The following is a 20969-nucleotide window of genomic DNA, read 5'->3' as shown; positions in this document are numbered from 1 at the left end:
AAAGCCCTATAGATTTTCTTCCTAAAATGTTCTTAGGTAAACTAGCATCAGCTTACTGTAAACATCCCTGTTTCTAGAAGGGGGGGCCTTATTTACATTTGTCGCATATACTAGCTGCTTGTGTGAAATACTAAAAAAATCGTTTTTTAAAAACCAACAAACAAAGAAACAACCCTATATTTGTCTAGAATGGCTCTAATGAGCAACTTGTCCAGGAACTGAATGTCTCAGAGACTAATCATGGCATACCTGCTGTGGAGCACCATTTTAGCTCCGTATCAGATAAATACCAGAAAGCCGTTGTTAGCAATTAAATGAGACCAAATTTCTCAGCAGAGTTTTTAATGGCCAGATACCTGTGTCACCAGACCAGGCTAATAACTAGCAAACGTGCCAGAAGATTGATGACCTCACCACGCTGGAGTCACTGGTATGCTGTGATACACACCAGAGGGCTGTGCAATCAGGATTAAGTGAACACACCAGACTTGTCCAGAGGAACGACACTGATCCCTCCTCTGTTCTGTCTTGCATGTACGAGCTGTCTGCTCCCAGGGCTAGAGTCAGGTAATCATCTCAGACTGCATCGTCCAGTTCAAACAGTGGCAGTAGAAAACTAGATACTAATTAATAAAATGGAGATTGTACATAAAATTGATGAAAGAAGAATGCTGGAAGGATGTTTCTGACAACAGACTTTCTTCAAACTTGTTTTCATTATCTTTTTGTGAGTTTCTATGAGAACAAGAGCGAAGAGACAGAGCAGACAAGGCATGCAGAAAAGATGACAGAAACTAAGTCCACGGACAGGGCCACATCCTTAAGCCAATTTTAATCAAACCTGGGGATTGTATTAGAATACAGGGCAGTGATTTAGTGTGTCTTCTCTGTGACTAAGTCTTCTTTTCAAACCTTATGTAAAAAAGCCCCAGCTCATTTACTCACAGATTTTCCATAGTAACCTTCTGAAAGTGTAAGGAAAGGAACAGTTTTCACTGCAAAAGATCGGCAAGGATGAGGAAATCTAAATAACGGAGAGGGTATATTCCAAGACATACCAACTGCCTGTGCCCCACCTAAAGAAATGCCTATACTTCAGCACTGGCACTAACTTAAAATTTTCAGAAATCAAAATATTTCTACGTTTCACTAACAGTTTGGATTTCAGATTGACTAGCAGAAGTGGAAACGTGAGGAGCAAGATTAGACCCAAGAGCCATTTGCTATTTAGTAGCGAAAAAAAACCGTCATTGGTAATAGAAGAGGTTGTGTCAATGTGCAACTGCTGGGTATGAAAACGATCAACAGAGCTTTTCTGTCCCCAGATTACTGGATCCTACAAATAAAAGAAGGGTGAAGTTTAAATAGAGCTCATCAAATGTCAAATGTGGCTGCCGGAAACAGCAGGTGTCCTTGACCTGTAATTGTCCGCCTGCATAGACTGAGAGTCAGGCTATCTGTTTCCAGGCTGCAATGAGCAGTAGAACCTTGTCTTACTAAAACAGAGAAAAACTGTCATTGCCCCAGGACCTTGATCTGCTTTTTCAATAAAAGAGGCCACGTCTAATTTGTCAAGGCAGCTGCTCAGGGTTCAGGCCATTAGAGCTATTGTGTGATGGACTAGATCCCCAGCTGCATTCATCCACAGTCACCCGGTGAGGACAGCTCGGTGGAGGAACACAGACTGCCTCATGCTCTTGTTTGACCCTTGTAGCACTGACATATTTATCAAGAGCTGGGAATTTGCTGTAGGGTATGCTGGCCACACAGGGCCACTACTCTATCTGGAAATAGCAAAGCATAATTGGTGAACAGGATGTTAAGTAACACCCAGTTTCAATTTTGTGGCGTTTGTATTGAGTATAGGGAGATGTTGTGCCATGCAAAGATGCTGAATTGGGAGGGCAACCTAGCCCTTTAAATAGGAGATTTCTGAAACTGCTTTGAAATTTGAAGGGATTTAAGAGCAGAAAATCTAGTAGCTGAAAGATGCTTAAAGCACCTTTTGGTGTTAATGCCAGTGTACAATTAAAATGTCAGTATGCTGTTAAAGATATTTGAATAATTAATTTTTCTCATATAGGATGTGCCTAGTTTCAACAATTGTATTAATTAATAGGTAAGATGTCCTGTGGTAATTTTACAACAACCTAAACTTTGACGGTCCTGGTTCAGAGCACTTTTAATATGATTTGCGGACTGTGAACTCTTTAATTACATGGCTCTGTACAAAACACCACCTACATTCTTCTCATATAGATAACCTTTTAGTGAATGGTATCAACATCCCGTTCAGTATGTAGGAAGGATCCTGACTGACCCTTTTCCTGTTTTTTCTTAGTTTTCTTTAAGACTGTCAAAAAGGCGAGCTTAATTCTTTATGTCAGGATGGGCTGGTGCTTACTGATTAACAGCATGCAGTTAATTAAAAAAAGAAAAACCCGGAGAGGGCATAATTTAGATTTTGCCATGTTAATTTTATTGAACATTAAATACAGATAACAAATGTCATTGCATTTGGAAAGTAGTCATTCCTATGAATATCCTTAGTTTAGTCAGGTGTTTAGGCAGGTGTTACTTCGAGCTCTTTAATAGTCATTCAGTGAGACACTCTAGTCTCTGGTATCCAATTACTGTTGCTATGATTTTTGCTAGACTTTAATCATGTGTTCTAAGATTTTCTGTGCCAGTAGCTGAGAAAGAGGATAGGGAAAAATATGTTGTTATTGTCATGTTACAAAAAGGAGTCTCAAGGGCATTTTATTGAGAGGTTTTGAAGCAGATGATAGTGCAAATTTACTATTATATCAAACATGTGCATCCTGACATTTCTGTGAGGGGAAAAAAGAACTTCATTGGCCAAGCTGTAAGTTCTTGAAAAATCTCAGTCCCTCATACCCAGAAGAGACTTGTCACAGTTAGGCAACTAAACACACAGACAACTCCGTATACATTGAGCATTGGTGCTGTGACTGATGAGCACTTCAACCACCAGCTGATAGTCTGACAGCTCTCCTTGCCCCAGCAGATCAGAGTAAGTCAGAGTCCCTGCTGAAGTAGATTTTAACAGCTCCATTGGCATTAGAAGAGCTTAGGGCAGTTTATAGAGAAGTTGCTCAGGAAGCATTAAGAGGCATTTCTGGCACAGCTGTACAACTCAGCAAACATTTGGAAATGGCTAACAGCACATTCATCACCAACTTTGTATTGGCCAGGAAGAATACCTGTAACACTCTGAAATAGTGAGTCTCAGTGGATAGCCTCCAGACCAGTTCCAGCCTCCCACATCTACCAAAGTGGTTAGCCCTGGATATTAAACTGTAGTTCTCCCACCAGCAACCAAACATTGCTATCTTCTGTGAAATAAAATCTCAGATGAAGGTGCAGCTTGATAGCATTATCACAACTGGGCATGAACTAGACAGTTCTTTCATATGCCCAACAAGGATTTTTTTAATTGGAAAATAACACCAGCTGCATGCTGTCAGTAATATGCCATCTTGTTCATGCTCCATCCCATCTTACCCACAATTGTGATAGAAAATAAAAGAACAGCTGTTAAAAAAAAGGGAGGGAAGCAGGCACATTTTTTAAGCCCTACAAAGCTACTGTTATTCACTATCTTGTTCCTGTAGAAAGAAACAGAGGGGTTTTTTTGGAGAGCCTGAAAGATCTGCAATTCCTAAACACAAACAGTACCAGCACAGACAGGGAATTTAAGCGTGCACAGAAACACCTCCTGAACAGCAGCACACCGAAGCCTTCATTAAAATAATTCCAGATGTCTTTTGAGGAGCACATATTTTCCAGGTGTTTCCGTATTTTTTAAGCCAGAAAACTATACTGAGTTCCTGTTTGGAAGCAAGCAGCGTGAGTGAGACAGAAGCCATAATGCTGGGTAAACACTGAGTACCACTTGTTTTTAAAGAAGCTAACAGAAGTGGTCTTGTCGTGTGGTGCAGAAAAGGCCGTTGGTAATTTCTTTGAGCCTGTGGTCAGCACTTGAGAAATTTTAATTCCTGCAACCAGCTTATAGCTCCCATCAAACAGTTCAACAATTCTCCATGTGTATTCGTTGCTGAATGAGTCCCAATCAGAGCAGGAGTGCCCTCTGTCCCTTCTTCTGCCTGCTCTCCCTACTGAACCTCTTGCATTCACCACAGAGGCTGCCCAGAGGTTTGGGCAATCATGGCTCATAATAAAGAACATAAAGAGCACTGCTTTTTTTTTGCAGATAGCATTTGGCTTTATCTCTACAAAACACTAGTCTCTATTCAGTGTCTTAAAGAGGTCTTACAGTCCTGCAGCACTCTATATGCTTTTTGTCTAAATATGACCAAGCTACAGGCAATGCCCTGAGGCAGTCATCCAGTAAGACCAATTAACTTTCCATACCCAGCGGGATTTGTGTATCTCAGTGTGCAGCTCTCACTCATTGAACTAAATTACTAATATCAAATCAGCGGGTACTTTCATATACCCAGCATCAAGACCTGGAAAGACAATACAGTTTATCTCTACTTACTCATGGCAAGACAACTTGATAACATCAGCTGTGCTTCCCTGAAAGGTTTGGTCTCACCTACACTGTGTTTAGAAAGAAGGAGAGGGAATAAATATGTATCCCTGAGAGAAGAGAGATTGTGATAAAATTTGTGAGGGTCCCAATGCTAGGAAAAAAATGAGGCTTTAACCTTTCACATGGAAGTATGTATATCTGTAGATCAGTAAACATATCTTGAGAACCAGTCTACAGATACGAAAAAGCCAGTCATGTTCCTTGTTATAGCACCTACCTTCATGTTGATTAACTAGCAGTGCAAGCTGCCTGGTTTGCCTGCAGCAGTGGAAAATAGTGGCTTAAAGGAAGAGCATAAGCAGAAACTGAACAAACACTACAGTAAATCCAGAAAACAGAGATTTGATCCAGTACCAGAACTGAGTGGAAGGCTAGGGGAGTTGTATTGCAGAAACACTGCTGTTTGTGAGATGTGTGATAAAGCAAATACACAGGTATGTCTACCTGGCCTGTCACTGGACAGTCAAGAGTGTGTCTGGATTGGGTTTGAATGTATGTTGGAGAAGACACTGGTTTGCACACACTACTGTGGTTAGGTTGCTGCTGGCCCCAGGGTAGCTTTCTTGGAGCTGGGGCAGGTACCTGCTTGCCAAAGTATGTCTTCTGCGATGAAGCTACAGGTTCACCTCACCCAGGGAAGCAGACTGGCCATAGTGATCACTGAGCATGTTAAAAAATGCACAGACAGGAAACATCAATGAAGTTATGGCACCAAAGTGTAAATGTACATGCAGTGCCTGCAACGTGGGGAGGTGATAAAAAAAAATCAGGTTAAAAAATGCAGAGAACTATAAATTTGACAGACAGAAAAATGCATGAAAGAAGCCACCACTGGAGATAGAAAATGAAGGGAGAGACAGATGATAGCAGCGCCAGGACAAGAATTCCATCAGGGAAATGCCATCTTTTACCTCAGGATATGGCTGGAGTAACCATGCTTGGTTTACTGGAGATACTGTGGATTCGAATGAATGTAACTGAGAGGAAAGAAGGCTTCTGATATTTGTATTGGAAGAGTAGTGAGATACAGAAAAACAACTAGCGGTACAATTATTCTTGCTGTTATGGCCAGTGTTTCAAACGCATTGCAATTCCTCAGTCACTTAATGTATTCAAAGGCAGATGAGGCTATGGGACTGCAGTGCAGAGGGAAATGATAAACCTAACAACAGACCTGTATAAGCTATTTTTTGCCTACAACACCAGCCCTGCAAATATTTCTAGAAGAAGCAGTCTTGTCTTTTATTGATCACTTGGGGACATGTTTTAATTCTTAAGTCCAGGTCTTTTGACTACACCTGCAGTGTTCATGAGTGTAGGAGAAATGAAGAGTTAATCCACAGTGTTTGCTTTCTGTCACAAAATATACAGTGCTGGCGTTTTAACGACAAAAGAGGTTTCATCCTTCCTCTGTGTTAGAGCAGGCCTAACATGTGGTCCAGCCATGCTCCTAAAGTGCACCAGCAACACAGCTGTGGGCAGAAGGACTATCCCTAAGAAATACAGTCTATGTGCAGGAGTAAACATTGTTGGCTTGGTCACATAGTTGTTCAGCAGTTTAATAGTCATTTCCAGGGACCTCAGGGAATAGGATGTATAGGGTACAGTCTTACTATTTAAATGTCTTGGATGTTTAATAGATGGCTCCTTTCTTAGTTCAGCTGTGATGTGTTCAGTCACGCTAGTAGCTCAAAACTAGCATTTCCATTTTTCTGTCCTTAAAGAAGATCAGAGCTGATGAGGAAACAATTTTTACTTTTAGGTCATATGCAGTGTTTGAAATTTAACCCCAATTCTTTCATCAGGGTGCTTTGAGCTTCAGCCTGCTAAGCAGAGCTGCTTATGTTGACATTCAGCAAACTTCACTTTTCCCTGTTGCACAGAAAGGCCATAGTTCAAAACAGGCTGTAAAAAAGGAGAGGAAAAGCCACAGAATTTCTCAGTGACAGCTTCCCTATCCTTGACACTGTTCATAAAAACTGCTTCTAGAAAGGCACTGGGCTGCCCAGAATACATAATACCCACAGGAGGAAAAGAAAAAGAAAAAAACCAACAACAAAAAAAAAAAAACAACAAAAAAAAACAACCAGCATTTGTTCTGCACCATCAGAGGAACTCCATGCAGTGAAATGGGAACTGTGAGGATGAGAGATTCACTTTGCAGGCTACAACAACTTCTCTGGAGCCCTGAAATCATGCATATTCAGCCAAACATATGTAAATCTGGTTTAGCCCAGCTGTGAAAGATCCCCTAAAGTAAACTAATAAAGAGCAGCTGGATATGTTTAAGCTCATCCCAGGCATAGTAGAAAGGTCCCAGAATGTGCACTGAGCTTTTTTTACGTCATTAGAGGAAATGCAGCAGACTTTAAAGGAAATTTGTGTTTTAAGATGCAAAGCAGCATAAAGTTTGCCTCTGCTGAGACAAGCTATAAAAGAATTAATTTTCCTTGACGTTTGGATTTTATACATCTTGTTTTAACTACTGTGAATGCCTGTGTTTTACTTTTTTAAAGGACCTGCTATGTCTGCTTATTCCCCATCACACAGAGGCATCTAAAATTATCAGTGCTCACTGGGAAAGGGTGAGAGGTGAAGGAAAGTACTGAAGTCAGGGAAGTTCAAAATTACCAGCTACTGCATACCACCTGCCAGTGGGAGAAAGGTTGTCAAGCAAGTGCTTCTAGTGCAAGAGCTGGCCTTGAGCCGAGCCACTGGGACAAATAAAATCAGGCTGGCTTCAGGACTGTAATGACTTTCATTGTTACAATATAGATCCAGGAGGCTGTGTATCTCAAATCTTCTCCCACACCTGCAAACTTAATAAACTGGTTTATTTACAGAGATACTGCTTAGAAGTAACGCAATTTAAAAAGCTCTAAGAGCTTGCTATTCCAGTCTTTTTCAGGTCTGCCTCCCCTTCGTTTCAGTGGGGATGGGAGTTGTCTGAGCATGAACTTGCTGGTTCAGATCTTGTAATTTCCATCTGTAATAATCCCTTTCAAAAAAGAACTGCTTGTTTCTAATTTCTCAAAATTCACAAGTGTGGCCATCACGTAGGTTTTGCATGGGTGTTGTGGCATGCAGAAAAATTGGATTGCAGGCTTATAATCAAACTAAAAACAGATAATTGAAATCCATTCTGAAAATGTTATGTCAAGATTGACAGGTTATCTCATATGGACATTGTGGAGTTCTCCATCTTCCCATTGAGAACAAAGCTACCTGTTGATCTCCCCTCCTTTAGTAAGTTACAACCACCTTTTTTCTACAGAGAGTCATGTTGACAGTCATTCATCAAAAGTGGAGAGAAGTAATATAATTTGGACCAGTTGAAAGGAGAAATAAAACCACCCTTAGAGATCAATAGATGAACCTATCCTGGAGGGATTGCTTCTGAAGTATGTCTGATTAAGGGCCAAAAAGCCCAGACAGAGGCCACTGTGGCTGATCTGATTGTTTAGATCCTTTTCAAGGCTTTGTTACGTGTTACTTCAGGCACGTTATATATCGATTTTCTTTTCATAGTTCTGAAGTACGATTTCTCCTCATACTTCCAATGATCCCCAGGCCTCTTGTAATTGAAGGTTTTTTCTTTACCAAATTCATTCTTCTCTCCAAGCACATGCATGTCCTTTTTGTTTGCTGTGTATCATCTCAGACTGCTAGCTTGGGCTAGCCAGTTGGCTTTGAGAGCCATAGGGCAATATCTGTGGGGAGATGGATTGCTCTTCTCAGCAGAGTCATGCAAAACTTACAGTTGCAGACCTTTATAAATCAACAATACTGCTTTACTGCAAGGGGAGGGGGAAAAAAAGCATATGCCAGCAGCTTTAACTATGAATGTTTGAGCTGTTTTTTTCTAGCTGGTGACACCAAGAATCCAGAAAAGCAGATACTGGGTAGAATTGCACTGAGTCAGCAGAACGAGTCCTTGCAGCCAGAAGGAAGATGAAGGAAAAAGCTTACTTACTGTTTTCAGCAAAGCAGTTCCAATAAAGTGGCAACATCAAATCATTGGGATTATAATGCGGTTGGTTTATGTCAAGCCTTGAAATTATTCCTTCAAGAAAAACGTGAGATAAGATCTCAGAAATGCATGATAGACTCTGGTCATTCCTGAATTTGATATCACTTTAAATCTGTGTGTCCAGTCTAAATTCATCTGAATTTTTTTTATTCCTATTGCTGGTTAAAAAGGAGGGAGAAACCTTGTTAATACCTGCAGGGATTTTCCAGGCTGAAATAGTCTTTTAGCAGCATGAGACTGCCTGTAAACACAGTTCTAACACCTGGAGACACATGTTGAAAACCTATTCAGTGGTATTTAAAAAAGATATTCTGAAGCCCATAAAAACCTCCATTCATAATGAGTCTATACCAGCGTTTCTTGCACGTCTAAGCAGAGGGAGACATACATCATACAGAGAAGCTTGCACTGAAGAATTAAATTAACTGCAAGGTTTTCCCCTCAAATAACAACAGTAAAGAAACCATTGTACCTTTCTAGAACAATGACTTGTTCTGTGGAAAGTCTCAAGTGATTTTGTAGGTGCTGGAGATAGAAGTGGGGTCATTCCCATTTAGCTAGAGAGGTGAAGTTTAAGACAGCAATGACACTCACTCCATGACTTCTGTTAATGTGTGGTAAATGTGTGACGTAAATAATACCTTATTCCCTGATAGTTATTCCCTTACTTCCCTGCCAAAACATCATTCGTCATTTCCCACTTCTGTGTTTCGGCTTGGTGTGTGCCACCATTTTGGGTTATTAGTTTACCATCTGTTGCAGGCAACTTTAGAAAGTATAGACAATGACAGCTCCCTGCAGAGGTCATCACAGAGTGTTGGTGCACATGGCATGTGGTCATCTCATTGTACAGGATACACCTCTCACAGCCATAAATCATTTCTGGGGCAGAGGTGTCTTTGTCTCCACATTACAGCTAACTGTAATGCTCAAACTGAAAGGCATTATTTTTGGTGACAGGTAACTAGTTATTTACACATGGGAACTTGTAGCTACAGGACCAGGTACTGCTCTCTGCCCTGTGAGTTATTCTCACTGACTTCAGCTTGGTTGTGAAAGAAGGCAGCGTTTGGACTACTGTATCACTAAAACAGCCTCACATTAAGCTGTTCAAACTGGGAAGTCATTTGGTGTTCATTTTCTTTCATCAAGCAGTTATGATGGTTATAATCTGGAATTTCAGTTTGTGATCACTCCAAAGCATACGCCAGAACCTAGGCGTAGAAGCATGTGATTGTGGGGCTCTTCTTGATGTTCTGCCATCCCTGTCCCTGGTCACAGGTGAGACAAAGAAATTTAGGCTTCATCATGGGATGTTCTTTTTTACACTGTACATGCTAAAAGGACACAGCTCTTTTGCTGGGCCTCTGGAGTTGAGGTCTCTTTTGCTGGGCCTCTGGAGTTGAGGTCTCCTTTCTGCAGATGCGTGTTAATTCCTGTTCTCCTGAGACACACACCTTACTTCAGATCTCTTTCCAGGTAGACCTTTGATCAGTACTTTCCAACTGCAGCTTTTTATCAGGTTTTAGCTCACTTTCATTTGCTTCTGAGAAAATAGGTCAAAGACTTCACAGAAGTCAAAGGGTATCATACTTAATGTTTCCCCATAAAAAGTAAGCCTTTCTCCTGTCAAGAAAGGAACTTTATCTGGTTTAATGTAATTTAATTTTGGCATATTTGCTTTGTTGGTTTTTTTATAATTACTTTATCATCCTTTGGATGCTCATAAAATTGATTGTTGAATCACTTGTTCTATTGTCATTCGCATTCTAAAAACTGCACTGGCAGGTCTGTCTTGTGTTAGGTCCTCCCTTCAGCTCATCTCAAAGGCAGGTAATGTGTTTGTCCTTTTCCAGAGCTCTTGATGCTCATACTTCCTCCAGCATTCTCAAAGATACTGCACAGTGTCTAGAAATTGCTTTGGCTAGCTCCTTAAGCAGTCAGGGATGAATTCCTTTAGACAATTTGAAAACATATACATTATCTAAATATTTCTACCTCTTTTCTCTGTTCTGGTTGACACTTATTCCCTGACTTTGTTACATTTCTGATCACGGATCAGAGTGGGAATTTTTGCTGAAAAGTGAAGCAGGAAAAGGAGTAAATGCTTCAATGCTCATGCCATGTATTCTTTAGAATGATGAACTCTATTCCTTTGTGATTATTTCATCCTAATTACATTTCTGCCCTCAGAAGTTCTTTCCTGTTAGAATTAGAAGGAGCAGAACATGCCCAGAATAGCTTCATCAGCATTTTCATGCGATAACACTTTCAGCACTGTGCACATCTTGCTTTTTAACTTGTTTTTTAGCAGATATACAGGTACAGTCCTAACCCTTGAATACTTTTGTTAATTGGTGAAAATAAGAAGCCTCATCCCCTCTCTGCTTATGATGATTTAGTATACAGTAGATCTATATCATTGTATCACCTCTGGTCTTTTCTTTTCTCTCCTATTTTCACCCAGAGACAATTCAACAGTCTGCTTCTCACTTTTTCCAGAACTTTAGAAAAAGTATATGTATTATTGATATAAAATTTAACATCTCCTTTCTTTTTCCCCAGCTACCTTTAATGAACAAGCTAGATCAATACTCTTCTCATGTGATTTAGCCAAGCACTAGCTCATTTCAGAATTGAAACACTTACTTTGAAAGTTTGGAAACATTTTTCTTAATGTCCTCTTAACCAGCCAGCCAGTCAACACTGTGTACCTTACGTACAAGCTCCACTGGAAGAAAGAATGAATTATGTATAAAAGAATAATACAATACCATATCAGGTCTTCTTTCATTAGATGACTAAAAGAGGTGATTTTGCATGTTCTAGATTGTTACAGGACAGGGCATACTGACTGAGAAAATGAATGGTGATGTTAGGAGATGGAGACAAAAGGACATGGGATGAAATTACAGAAAGTTAGTGGACGAGGAAGGATCAGGTTGTCTACAGCAATCAGAATGGCCATGAAAAGTGGAGGATATCAGGTGACTAGCCTGGCTCTTGTAGTGGCCAGAAATAATAGTACATCGCATGTGGGAAGACCCTGAAGTCGTAAGCCCAGTTGTGATTTGCAAGGGACAGAGCTTGACTTAACTGGAAGGCTTCAGGGAGATAGATAAGTGTCAGCATGTTTGTGGCATTAGCAACATGGAAGGTCTGATCCTCAAAGGTGCGAATGTTTAACCTCGTCTGTGTCTTTGAAGCTTTTTCAGTTTTACTACTATTTTTACCGCCAGACCTCTCCCAAGTATAATGTTAATACAGGTAATTCTGTCAACAATATTCCTTTCCAAAGAATAGCTGGTTATTATCCATGGTGATACATCTCCATGCACTACAGAAAACAGTCAAAACAGTCATGGATGAGCAGTTCAGACCACATAAAATAAGCAATGTATTTTCACATTTGGAAAGAAGATATTGCAAACAAGAAAGTGCTAGACATAATATTTTAAAAGTAAAAGTATTTAATTTAGAATAATTGTTTTATTATTAAATATAAGATAAAAATAATATACTGATATTTATATCAATCATATTTTACAGTCTGGTGCCATAGCATTTTATGCAGCCAGCCCAGTCAGTTTTCCAGTACACAATGTCTTAGAAAGATGTCAGATAATATATAGCTGTAAGATTTTTCAATAGCAGCTATTTCCTCAAAGCTGGGAGTCCGAATACTTTACTTGACTTTCAAAAATGTAGGCCCTACATTTTTCTGATTATTTTCTCCATTTATTTTAATTCTTTGAATAATGAGTGCTAGTGAATGATGCTAGACTGAGCCTTGGGGACTGTGGTGTTAAGAACTGCAGAATAGGTAAAAGTGTACACAATGCAGTCTGTAAAGTGGCATGAACACTGTCCTATCTGTTTCCTTTCAAACTGGCTTGTTTTGAGGACATAGTTGGGATCACACAGTTCTTTATTCATCCCAGCCTGTGAAGGCAGTTAATACTGATGCTAGGGGCTTGAGAAGTTGATTGGCAATGACTGCAATTACCAGCCTATTTCGTATTACATTTCCCTCCCCTGTGGTCATGACAGTCGGGTGCTGAACATTCCTCATACTTTTTCATTACTTAATTGTATCTGTTCCATAAACATTAATGCAGGGTCAAATCTTGCCCATCTTATTTCATTTAAGTTAAACTTGTTGGGATTGCTTGCATAACTAAAGACACATGGATGAGATCCATCATAAAAAATAGATTACATCATTAACCTGACATTGTGTCCTGAGAAGATCTGCCTGCCTAGAGCAAAGCCACTAATGTTAAATATCCTTTAACTCTAGTATAGAAAACATAATAAATATCAGGAAGGTTTGAGCTCAAGAGGAACTAGCTGGAATCAGGCTGTTTTAAGACCCTCATAAATTTCTGCTGACAAAACACCTGCAGTGTGTCCTTTCAGCTACCCCTTTCTTGGACACACATGGTTGCTCAGTCTGAACTGTGTGTTAATTTTGTAAAAGTGAGTTGTAATGATTCAATATCTGTTGGTAATGTAGAACTGAAGATTTCATATGGCTTTTGTATGCAATGATGCAGGTTTGTGCTTAAGGCTGCCATTCGCAGAGTAGGACTTAGCCTAAAGCAGAAGGCTGAGGGTGTAGAACAACCTCACTTAGCCAGTAGGAAGTGTCAGGCACAGATGTGAGCTGTAAGCCATTCCCTTGCATCCTATCACTGGACACATGAGAGAGAGATCAGCACTTGCCTCTCCATTCCCCATCATGAGGAAGTTTTAGATAGCAATGAGGTCTCCTCTTCTCTAAGCTGAACAAACTGTATCTTCAGCCGCTCCTCATCAGTCATGCCCTGTAGTCTTTTCACCATCTTTGTTGCCCTCCTTTGGACACATTCTAATATTTTTATACAGTTGGCCTTTTTGACCACAAGGGCACATTGTTGACCTGTATTGAGGTCAACCAACCATCATCAACCAAAACTACCAGATCCCATTCTGCAGGGCTGCACTCCAGCCTCTTTTCCCCCAGTCTATACATAAAAGGTGTAGGTGCTTACACCCTCAAGTAGGCACTTCGCAGGATTTTGAGTCTTTTTCATGCAAAAAACATTAGACTTAAGTGCTCAAGGGGGCATATCTTTGAGAAGTTTGTGCATGGAAGGTGTCCATGAAATTAGGCTTTTTAAGTTGAAGCTTTTCTTAACTTCATGCCCAGCAATGCATTTCTGGGTAAGACTTAACACTTCCCTGACCATCCTTCCCACCCACTTAAGACTCTGTTTCCAGTTCTCCAGTTAATGACAGCAGATAGTTTTACAAGTGTAAATAAATATCGCAAAATGCTGCAGAGTCTAGCATGTAAATATCAACAGATGAAAGTCCACAGAGGACCAACACCTTTGCAGTGAAATGTAGTTACTGCTGACTGTGCCGTAACCACTAGATTGTGCTTCTGTTCTATATACAGCAATTTTGCATGTGGATTGAAATTACAGAGCTAGGTTCTACTGTTGCTTTTTAAGTGCTGATGGCAAAGAATAGAAAAATCTGCCTCTTAAAAAGCTTCTGGGCTTTAAAAGAGGGTTCTCTTAGAAACACTTAATTTGAAGATTGTTTCTAATTATATATTGTTTTCTGAGATTTGCTTTCCTCCCTTTACTTTTTTACTATTAAGACATTTATATGAATGTAGGCTCTTGCTTTCTTAAACGATCATCCGCTCTTGCTATTTATTCTCCTCATGAAATCATAATCCTTTATTTGTCACAGCACAACAGTTTCCATGGCAACCAGCTGTGATGTCACATGCAGGGGCTTATGATTTCAAAAGCTGTTTTGCTTTTAAATATAAAGTTCCTATCTTGTAAGCAAATATCCCCTGTCCACCTAAACACTGCAATTAAATGAGGACAGAAAAATATATGCTATAGAAGCAAAACTGTATCTAGCCAGAATACTTACCAAAGGTTTCTGTGAGATAGTGGCAACTTTTCAATGCTCTTTTGACATCATAGTTTTCTGAGGAATATTTTGCATTTGGTTCTAATTCTGGGCCACTAATACCTTCTCTGCTAAATACATGGAAAGACATTATTCTAGAAGGAGTTGATTTGCAACATGGAAGTTTTTTATCTTCACGAAGTCTCAGGAGAGCCTTGGAGGTACATTTTTCTGTCTGTCTCTCCTGTAATAATGACAAGGATTACTTTTCCTTAGAGCATGTGGAGCTTTTAATGCCCTGGCACTTGGACCCTCTCTGGAGAAAGAGGTGGGAGAGATGTTCCTTCAGCTCCTCGTCAGGCTGTGGCTGCTCCTTGTTAAGCACTAAGAACAAAACCAGAAATGAAAAAAAAAGAAAACTAGAGGCTCCGTGCTTATGTTTCATTAGTGCTGCTGGCTTGGTGCCCAACTATGTCAGAAAAAACTACTTTCTTCAGAAATTCAGGGTATTAATTAATGCTGTATTAGGGACTTCAGATGGAGAAGGTGCACTCTGCCAAAGATGCTTTCTCTGACAGCGAGCGCTTGGAGGGCCAAGTAAGATCTGACAATGATCTCTGACCATAGCACAGGACCACAAAATGAGGCCTTCAGAGTCAGGGCTTTCAGATGAGAAAGCATAGGCTTCAGCACAGAGGTCGACCTATTCATGTGTTCAGAACAAGAGAGAGCTTTTAAACTTAAAATAGCAAGGACAGTCATCTAGCAGGCTCAACAGATTTCAACACTGTTTTGTATCTTTCATAGTTATTTAAGCATCCTCCTGAAGCTCAGGCATGTGACACTGCCTTTTAAAACACATGACAAAGATAACAGAATGATGAACAGAGAAAGCAGCCTTAAACAATGTAGGATGCACTTCTCTGGTACTTGCAGAGCTTCTCTCTTCTTTCCTCCTTTTAAAGGTTTTTCAATTTGAATGGTTTACCATAGTAAAAATAATACGGTATTAGCTGAGGAGAGATTGGATGGAGGGAGGGGAGGAATGAGCAGTATGTCAAAGGAGGAGAAATACTAGCTCTGACCTGCTGAAGTCAGTGTGAGTTGCCCAGGGCCAGGATTTCAAACCGATTGCACTTGCCCTGCAAGTAAATTCTCTCTCCCCTCCTGAACTTTGTAGTTTTCAACTCCAGATCTGAAAGCTGTACTGAAAGCCCAAGGCTGCACATGCTAGATGTAGCTGGCAGGTACAGTATGTCTCCAAATTTGGGCAAGCTGATCAAAAATCACCTTACAAAACACAAACAAACCTCCCAGGGCGTGCCTTTGAACAAAGTAGTTAATGATAAATAGCTTTTCCCTGTCCTTAGTTTGTTTAACCACCATATGCTGTTTATTACAGGAGTGATTCGTGAGAGTTACCTGAAGGGTCATGATCAGCTGGTGCCAGTCACCCTGCTAGCCATTGCTGTTATTCTTGCTTTTGTCATGGGGGCCGTCTTTTCAGGAATCATAGTGTACTGTGTCTGCGACCATCGCCGCAGAGACGTGGCTGTTGTGCAGAGGAAGGAGAAGGAGCTGACCCACTCCCGCCGCGGCTCCATGAGCAGTGTTACCAAGCTCAGTGGCCTCTTTGGGGATGCTCAGTCCAAGGAGCCAAAGCCTGAAGCTATCCTCACGCCTCTGATGCACAATGGCAAGCTGGCTACCCCAGGCAGCACTGCCAAGATGCTAATCAAAGCTGACCAGCACCATCTGGACCTGGCTGCCCTGCCAACCCCTGAGTCCACCCCAACCCTGCAACAAAAGAGAAAGCCCAGCCGTGGCAGCAGGGAGTGGGAGAGAAACCAGAACCTCATCAATGCCTGCACAAAAGATATCCCCCCGATGGCCTCGCCCGTGATTCCAACCGACCTGCCGCTCAGGGCTTCTCCTAGCCACATTCCCAGTGTTGTGGTCCTGCCCATAGCCCAGCAAGGCTACCAGCACGAGTACGTTGACCAGCCAAAAATGAGTGATGGGGCTCAGGTATCTGTGGAGGACCAGAATGCCACCCTCGAGTACAAAACTATCAAGGATCATCTCAGTAGCAAAAGTCCCAGCCACGGGGTTAACCTGGTGGAAAATCTCGACAGCATGCCACCAAAAGTACCCCAGCGGGAAGCTTCCCTCGGGCCCCCAAGCACCTCGCTGTCACAGAGTGGCCTGAGCAAGCGGCTGGAGATGCACTCTTCTGCTTACAACGTGGACTACAAGAGAAGCTACCCTACAAACTCACTCACGAGAAGTCACCAGACGTCGACCCTCAAAAGAAACAACACTAACTCCTCTAACTCGTCCCATCTTTCCCGCAATCAGAGCTTTGGCCGGGGCGACAACCCACCGCCGGCCCCCCAGCGAGTGGACTCCATACAAGTTCACGCTGCCCAGGCACAGGCTGTGACTGTATCTCGGCAGCCAAGTCTCACTGCCTACAACTCACTGACGAGGTCAGGGTTGAAACGCACACCCTCGCTAAAGCCAGACGTACCTCCCAAACCTTCCTTTGCGCCGCTCTCCACATCCATGAAGCCCAATGATGCGTGTACATAATCGGGGCGGGGGGGGGGGGGGGCGGCAATTAAGCAGAGGTTGCCCTTGAAAGCCAGTGTTCTGCAACTGTTATCACTCGCTCCTCTGAGAAGATGGCTGTTGCAAGCTGAAGATGTGTTGGATTTCTGCTCTCTGGGAAAAGTGGAATATTTTTTTAGACCCGAGCCATATGACCCATGGTTGAAGGTTTGCAATTGCAGGACTCACCCCCACAACCCACTAGTTCCTTGCTCAAAAGACTAACCCTCCATCACAAACGTTGAGCCAAAAGCACACAGGTGAAAGATGACTGTGACATTTCACCCCCCGCCCCCAACTGCACAGCGCATTCCTGAACTGGGAAGGAGTGCTCTGAAAAGCAAAATAAATAATTACAAAAACAAACAAATTTTAAAAAGAAAAAAAAAGAAGAAAAAAAAGAATCCATTGATAAAGCTAACTCTGACTTAACAATGGCAGAAGTTTACTACATGCAGGTACTGTGAAATGATGCCCATCAGTGTTACAGCCATTTGGTTACAGCAGTTAAATGCCATGTTGGGCAAACTATGTCATAGATTTCTGCTACCCTTCTCTTTTAATTAATAACATGTGACTGTTAACGCAAGTAACTCCTCTTATTTATTGTTCAACTTTTGTTTTTCCTAAGGAAATTACTTCTGCGTATCATCCTGTGAGCAGCTCTTCAGAGAAGTACCTTGAAAGTTATACCTATTTAACATGAAACCCATTAACTGGAGTAATTAAAACTCTTTTATTTTTCCAATAAATTCACTGAGTTAGATAAGTTGGAGCTGGAATTCTGAACTTTGTGCCTGGACTGCCTGATTAGCTGAAAAAAAAGGGGATATCTATTTAAGTCTCTCAGCTAATTAGCTGGCTGGGCCTCTGACCTAAGACAGCAACAAACAAATACTGCAAGTTCATAACTTCTAACTGCAAGAGAAACTCTTAAAAGCCGCACATTTGTGCACCATTGCTATCAACATGGCTTTGTCAGTAGCTAATACTTTCTGTGAAGGCACCAGCTTGTGATGTGCCATCTCATTTCACCTTGCATGTGAGACGGCAAACAAAATCCTCAAACAGTGTGAACTAGTTAATATGCCGGCTGTTACCATGCATAAATTATGGTCTTATCACACGGGTTTTTCGTGGGAATATATCTGTGAATAGCCTGTTTTCTTCCACATGTAAATTTGTGCCTTACACCCTCAGTTGTGTATACTTGTGAGCTGTAGTATGTAAAACCTTTTTCTTTTTCCCCTTTGAGTAATGCAAATATTTATTGATCCTTCCTCCTCCAAGCCCCTTCAAGAACTGGAGTAAAGACATTGAAAGAACAACGTGGTGGTTATTGTCATAACCCCGTGCCCCCCAAGAAATTAGGCTAGCACCATAACCTCCACTTCAACTTGACTTTCTAGCTGTGCCAAGTCCTCTCTCAAAACCACCCACAAGCAGCGATGCTCCCAAGGCACCATGCTGGGGATTCTGCCTTCCCCCACCTCCTGCTCCCCCTTTACCACATGTCAGCATGGGGATCATTCTCACTGGGCAGCAGGGAAGTGACCAACACCCTTGTCCACGGGGCTGGTGTGTCCCCTGGCTGGGGACAAGCGCCGGTGAGAGGGGCCAAGCCCTGCAGAAAGCCCGGCTGCACATCCTGCAGCACGCAGTGCACATGGAGCTAGGACAGGCAGGCAGGCTCCTGCTGTAGCTACCTGCTGCTCCAGAAGGATGCTGCATATACTTCTTTGGGGAAAAACGTAATTTTTTTTTTCCTTTGTTTCTTTTGTGTGACTGTGCATGTAGCTAGCGTGGGAGTGTGCGCGCACACAGGTGTGTGCGTGTGTGTGTGTGCGCGCAGGTGTGTAAGTTCCTTTCCAGTCTTTCAGTTTATGCAAAAACGTAGATGTGTTTTTAATCTGTTACAATAACTGTGTCAACATACTGTAGAAAAATGATGGGGATCGCTTCTAAGCTTTTTATATATATATATATATATATCTACTGAACAGTATGTTTGAGTAAGGTGGTTGTTTCTGTTTCAATTTGTTTTTTAAAATTTTATACTTCCATTTGTTTTTCAGGGTTTTGGTTTTGTTTCTGAATGATTGAAAAGACAGATTTTAAGTCCATTAGCTTATAGATGGTATATATAAAGTCTGGATGGTCTAGACCAAAGTGTGTAACAAGGGTGCTCGCATGTTCTTTCATTTCATCATGGCTTCTTTTATGAAACAGTTTTGTTCACCCTTAGTGAACTATGCAGACGGGAGTAGATAGATCTGTATCCAAAGCAATGTTGTTGTTTTAATAAAAACAAACAGAAAACCCTTTGAAAACAGTAGGTAGCAAGGTCATTTGTGTTAAAAGAACCAACTTGCAACCTTTTTACCAAGCTCCAAACCCCTGGAGCACCAAATGCGCAGGTCCCCTTGTTACTACCCTGCAAAGCATTCTCCCAAAATGTAGAGACAAAATGATCATGGCAACAGCTTGTGCAGCGATCTGCTGTCGCGATGTACACCACATCAGTTACCGGGTTGACCTTGAAACACACATTTTCTAGTCAGTGGGTCTTCTGGTTTTGTCCTTTCCCACCCTCAGTTCCCTTCCACCCTCTGTTTTGAGGTGTTCATGAACCTATGTGTGCCTTTGCTTTCCACCCTTGCTATACACTGGTAGATGCAACAAATTCAGACTCTCATTTGTTGTAAAGTTGTAAAGTATTGTGATGTCACCAGTTTCCCTTCATTTCCACATCCCCCTAACATCTGATTCACAACTTAATGTATGTTGTAAAAAAAAAAAAAAAAAGGCAAGAAAGAAAAAGAAAAAAGGAGGAGAAAAGGGGAAATAAAAGCTCTTGATTACATATGGTAATAAAACCAGACTGTTCTACCTTATTTCTTGTGTCCTGGTTCTTTTGTTTCTGTGATGATTTTTCCGTTTCCTTAAAAAAATACAAACAATGTGATGCTGATCATTTAGATCAGGTTATGGCAAGAAAGAAATTTGTTACTTTATGTCTGTTACGGAAGATGAGCTTGACTTCCGAGTAAGGTGATGGTAATTAAAAATTGAATCACGGATTTGCTCTCCCTCTATTCATATTCTGCATTTTCTTTTTATGAGCTTGTTCATCATCAAATATTTATGGCAGACTTGATAGTTTAAAAGATCAAGGCTGGGATTTAAGCACGCTTGGTCCACCAAAATAGATCATCATACAGATGTGACTTCATCTCCAGGCTTTACAAATTAATAATGGAGGAGCCTGTGTTTTCTTTTAGCAGGCATAAATCTATTGTGCTTCATGGGCCTGATCTAGAGGATGTTGCCTGAGACTAATTCTGCAAAAAAGTGGTAGTAAACCGTTAAATAACAAAAGAGTATATAATCTCCCTAGTCCTGGGAGTTGTTAAAATATACCTGCATTCTCCACATTGATTTTGTGTAATTGGGGATCACTTATACACAGCCATTACAGTTCGGGTAAGCGCTCGGTTACGCTGGTTACTGGGCTTAGTGATTTTCTTTTGTGACAGGAGTTTTGTGTGACCCTGTAGAAACACAAGATCCGATCCAGTAACTTACCCTTGGTCAGGACATACCTGGGCTTTCCTGCCCTGTCAGGACACCCTGTTCTGGACTTAGATCCTTACTGATACATGCCAGTCCCTCACCTTGCACCATGGATAGCCCTGTCACTGGCTCCACAGAAAGTGGTGAAGTACTAGCTTTCCTTAAGGAGTGGGACATGATGGATTTAAAAAGAGAAGTCACAAAGCCTTGTCACGCTCTCCTTGGTGGAAAGCAGCAGGCCCCTCTGCAGCTCCATCTCCC

At 41.4% G+C, this 20969-nt stretch overlaps 1 protein-coding gene across 6 annotated transcripts in view; it reads left to right on the top strand.

Annotated features, from left to right (window-relative positions):
- SEMA6A (semaphorin 6A) overlaps positions 1-20029 on the top strand; it is a 115599-nt gene extending 95570 nt beyond the window's left edge. For all 6 annotated transcript variants that reach the window (XM_052777346.1, XM_052777345.1, XM_052777343.1 and 3 more), the window contains one exon: positions 15928-20029. In XM_052777346.1, the coding sequence (XP_052633306.1) occupies positions 15928-17117 (1190 nt within the window). In that variant the 3' untranslated portion in view covers positions 17118-20029. The remainder of the gene's footprint in view (positions 1-15927) is intronic.
- The last annotated feature ends 940 nt before the right edge of the window (positions 20030-20969 follow it).

The sequence above is a fragment of the Harpia harpyja genome, chromosome Z, assembly GCF_026419915.1.
Source record: "Harpia harpyja isolate bHarHar1 chromosome Z, bHarHar1 primary haplotype, whole genome shotgun sequence".
Classification (NCBI taxonomy): Eukaryota; Metazoa; Chordata; class Aves; order Accipitriformes; family Accipitridae; genus Harpia; species Harpia harpyja.
This window is presented reverse-complemented; position numbering and strand designations above follow the sequence as displayed.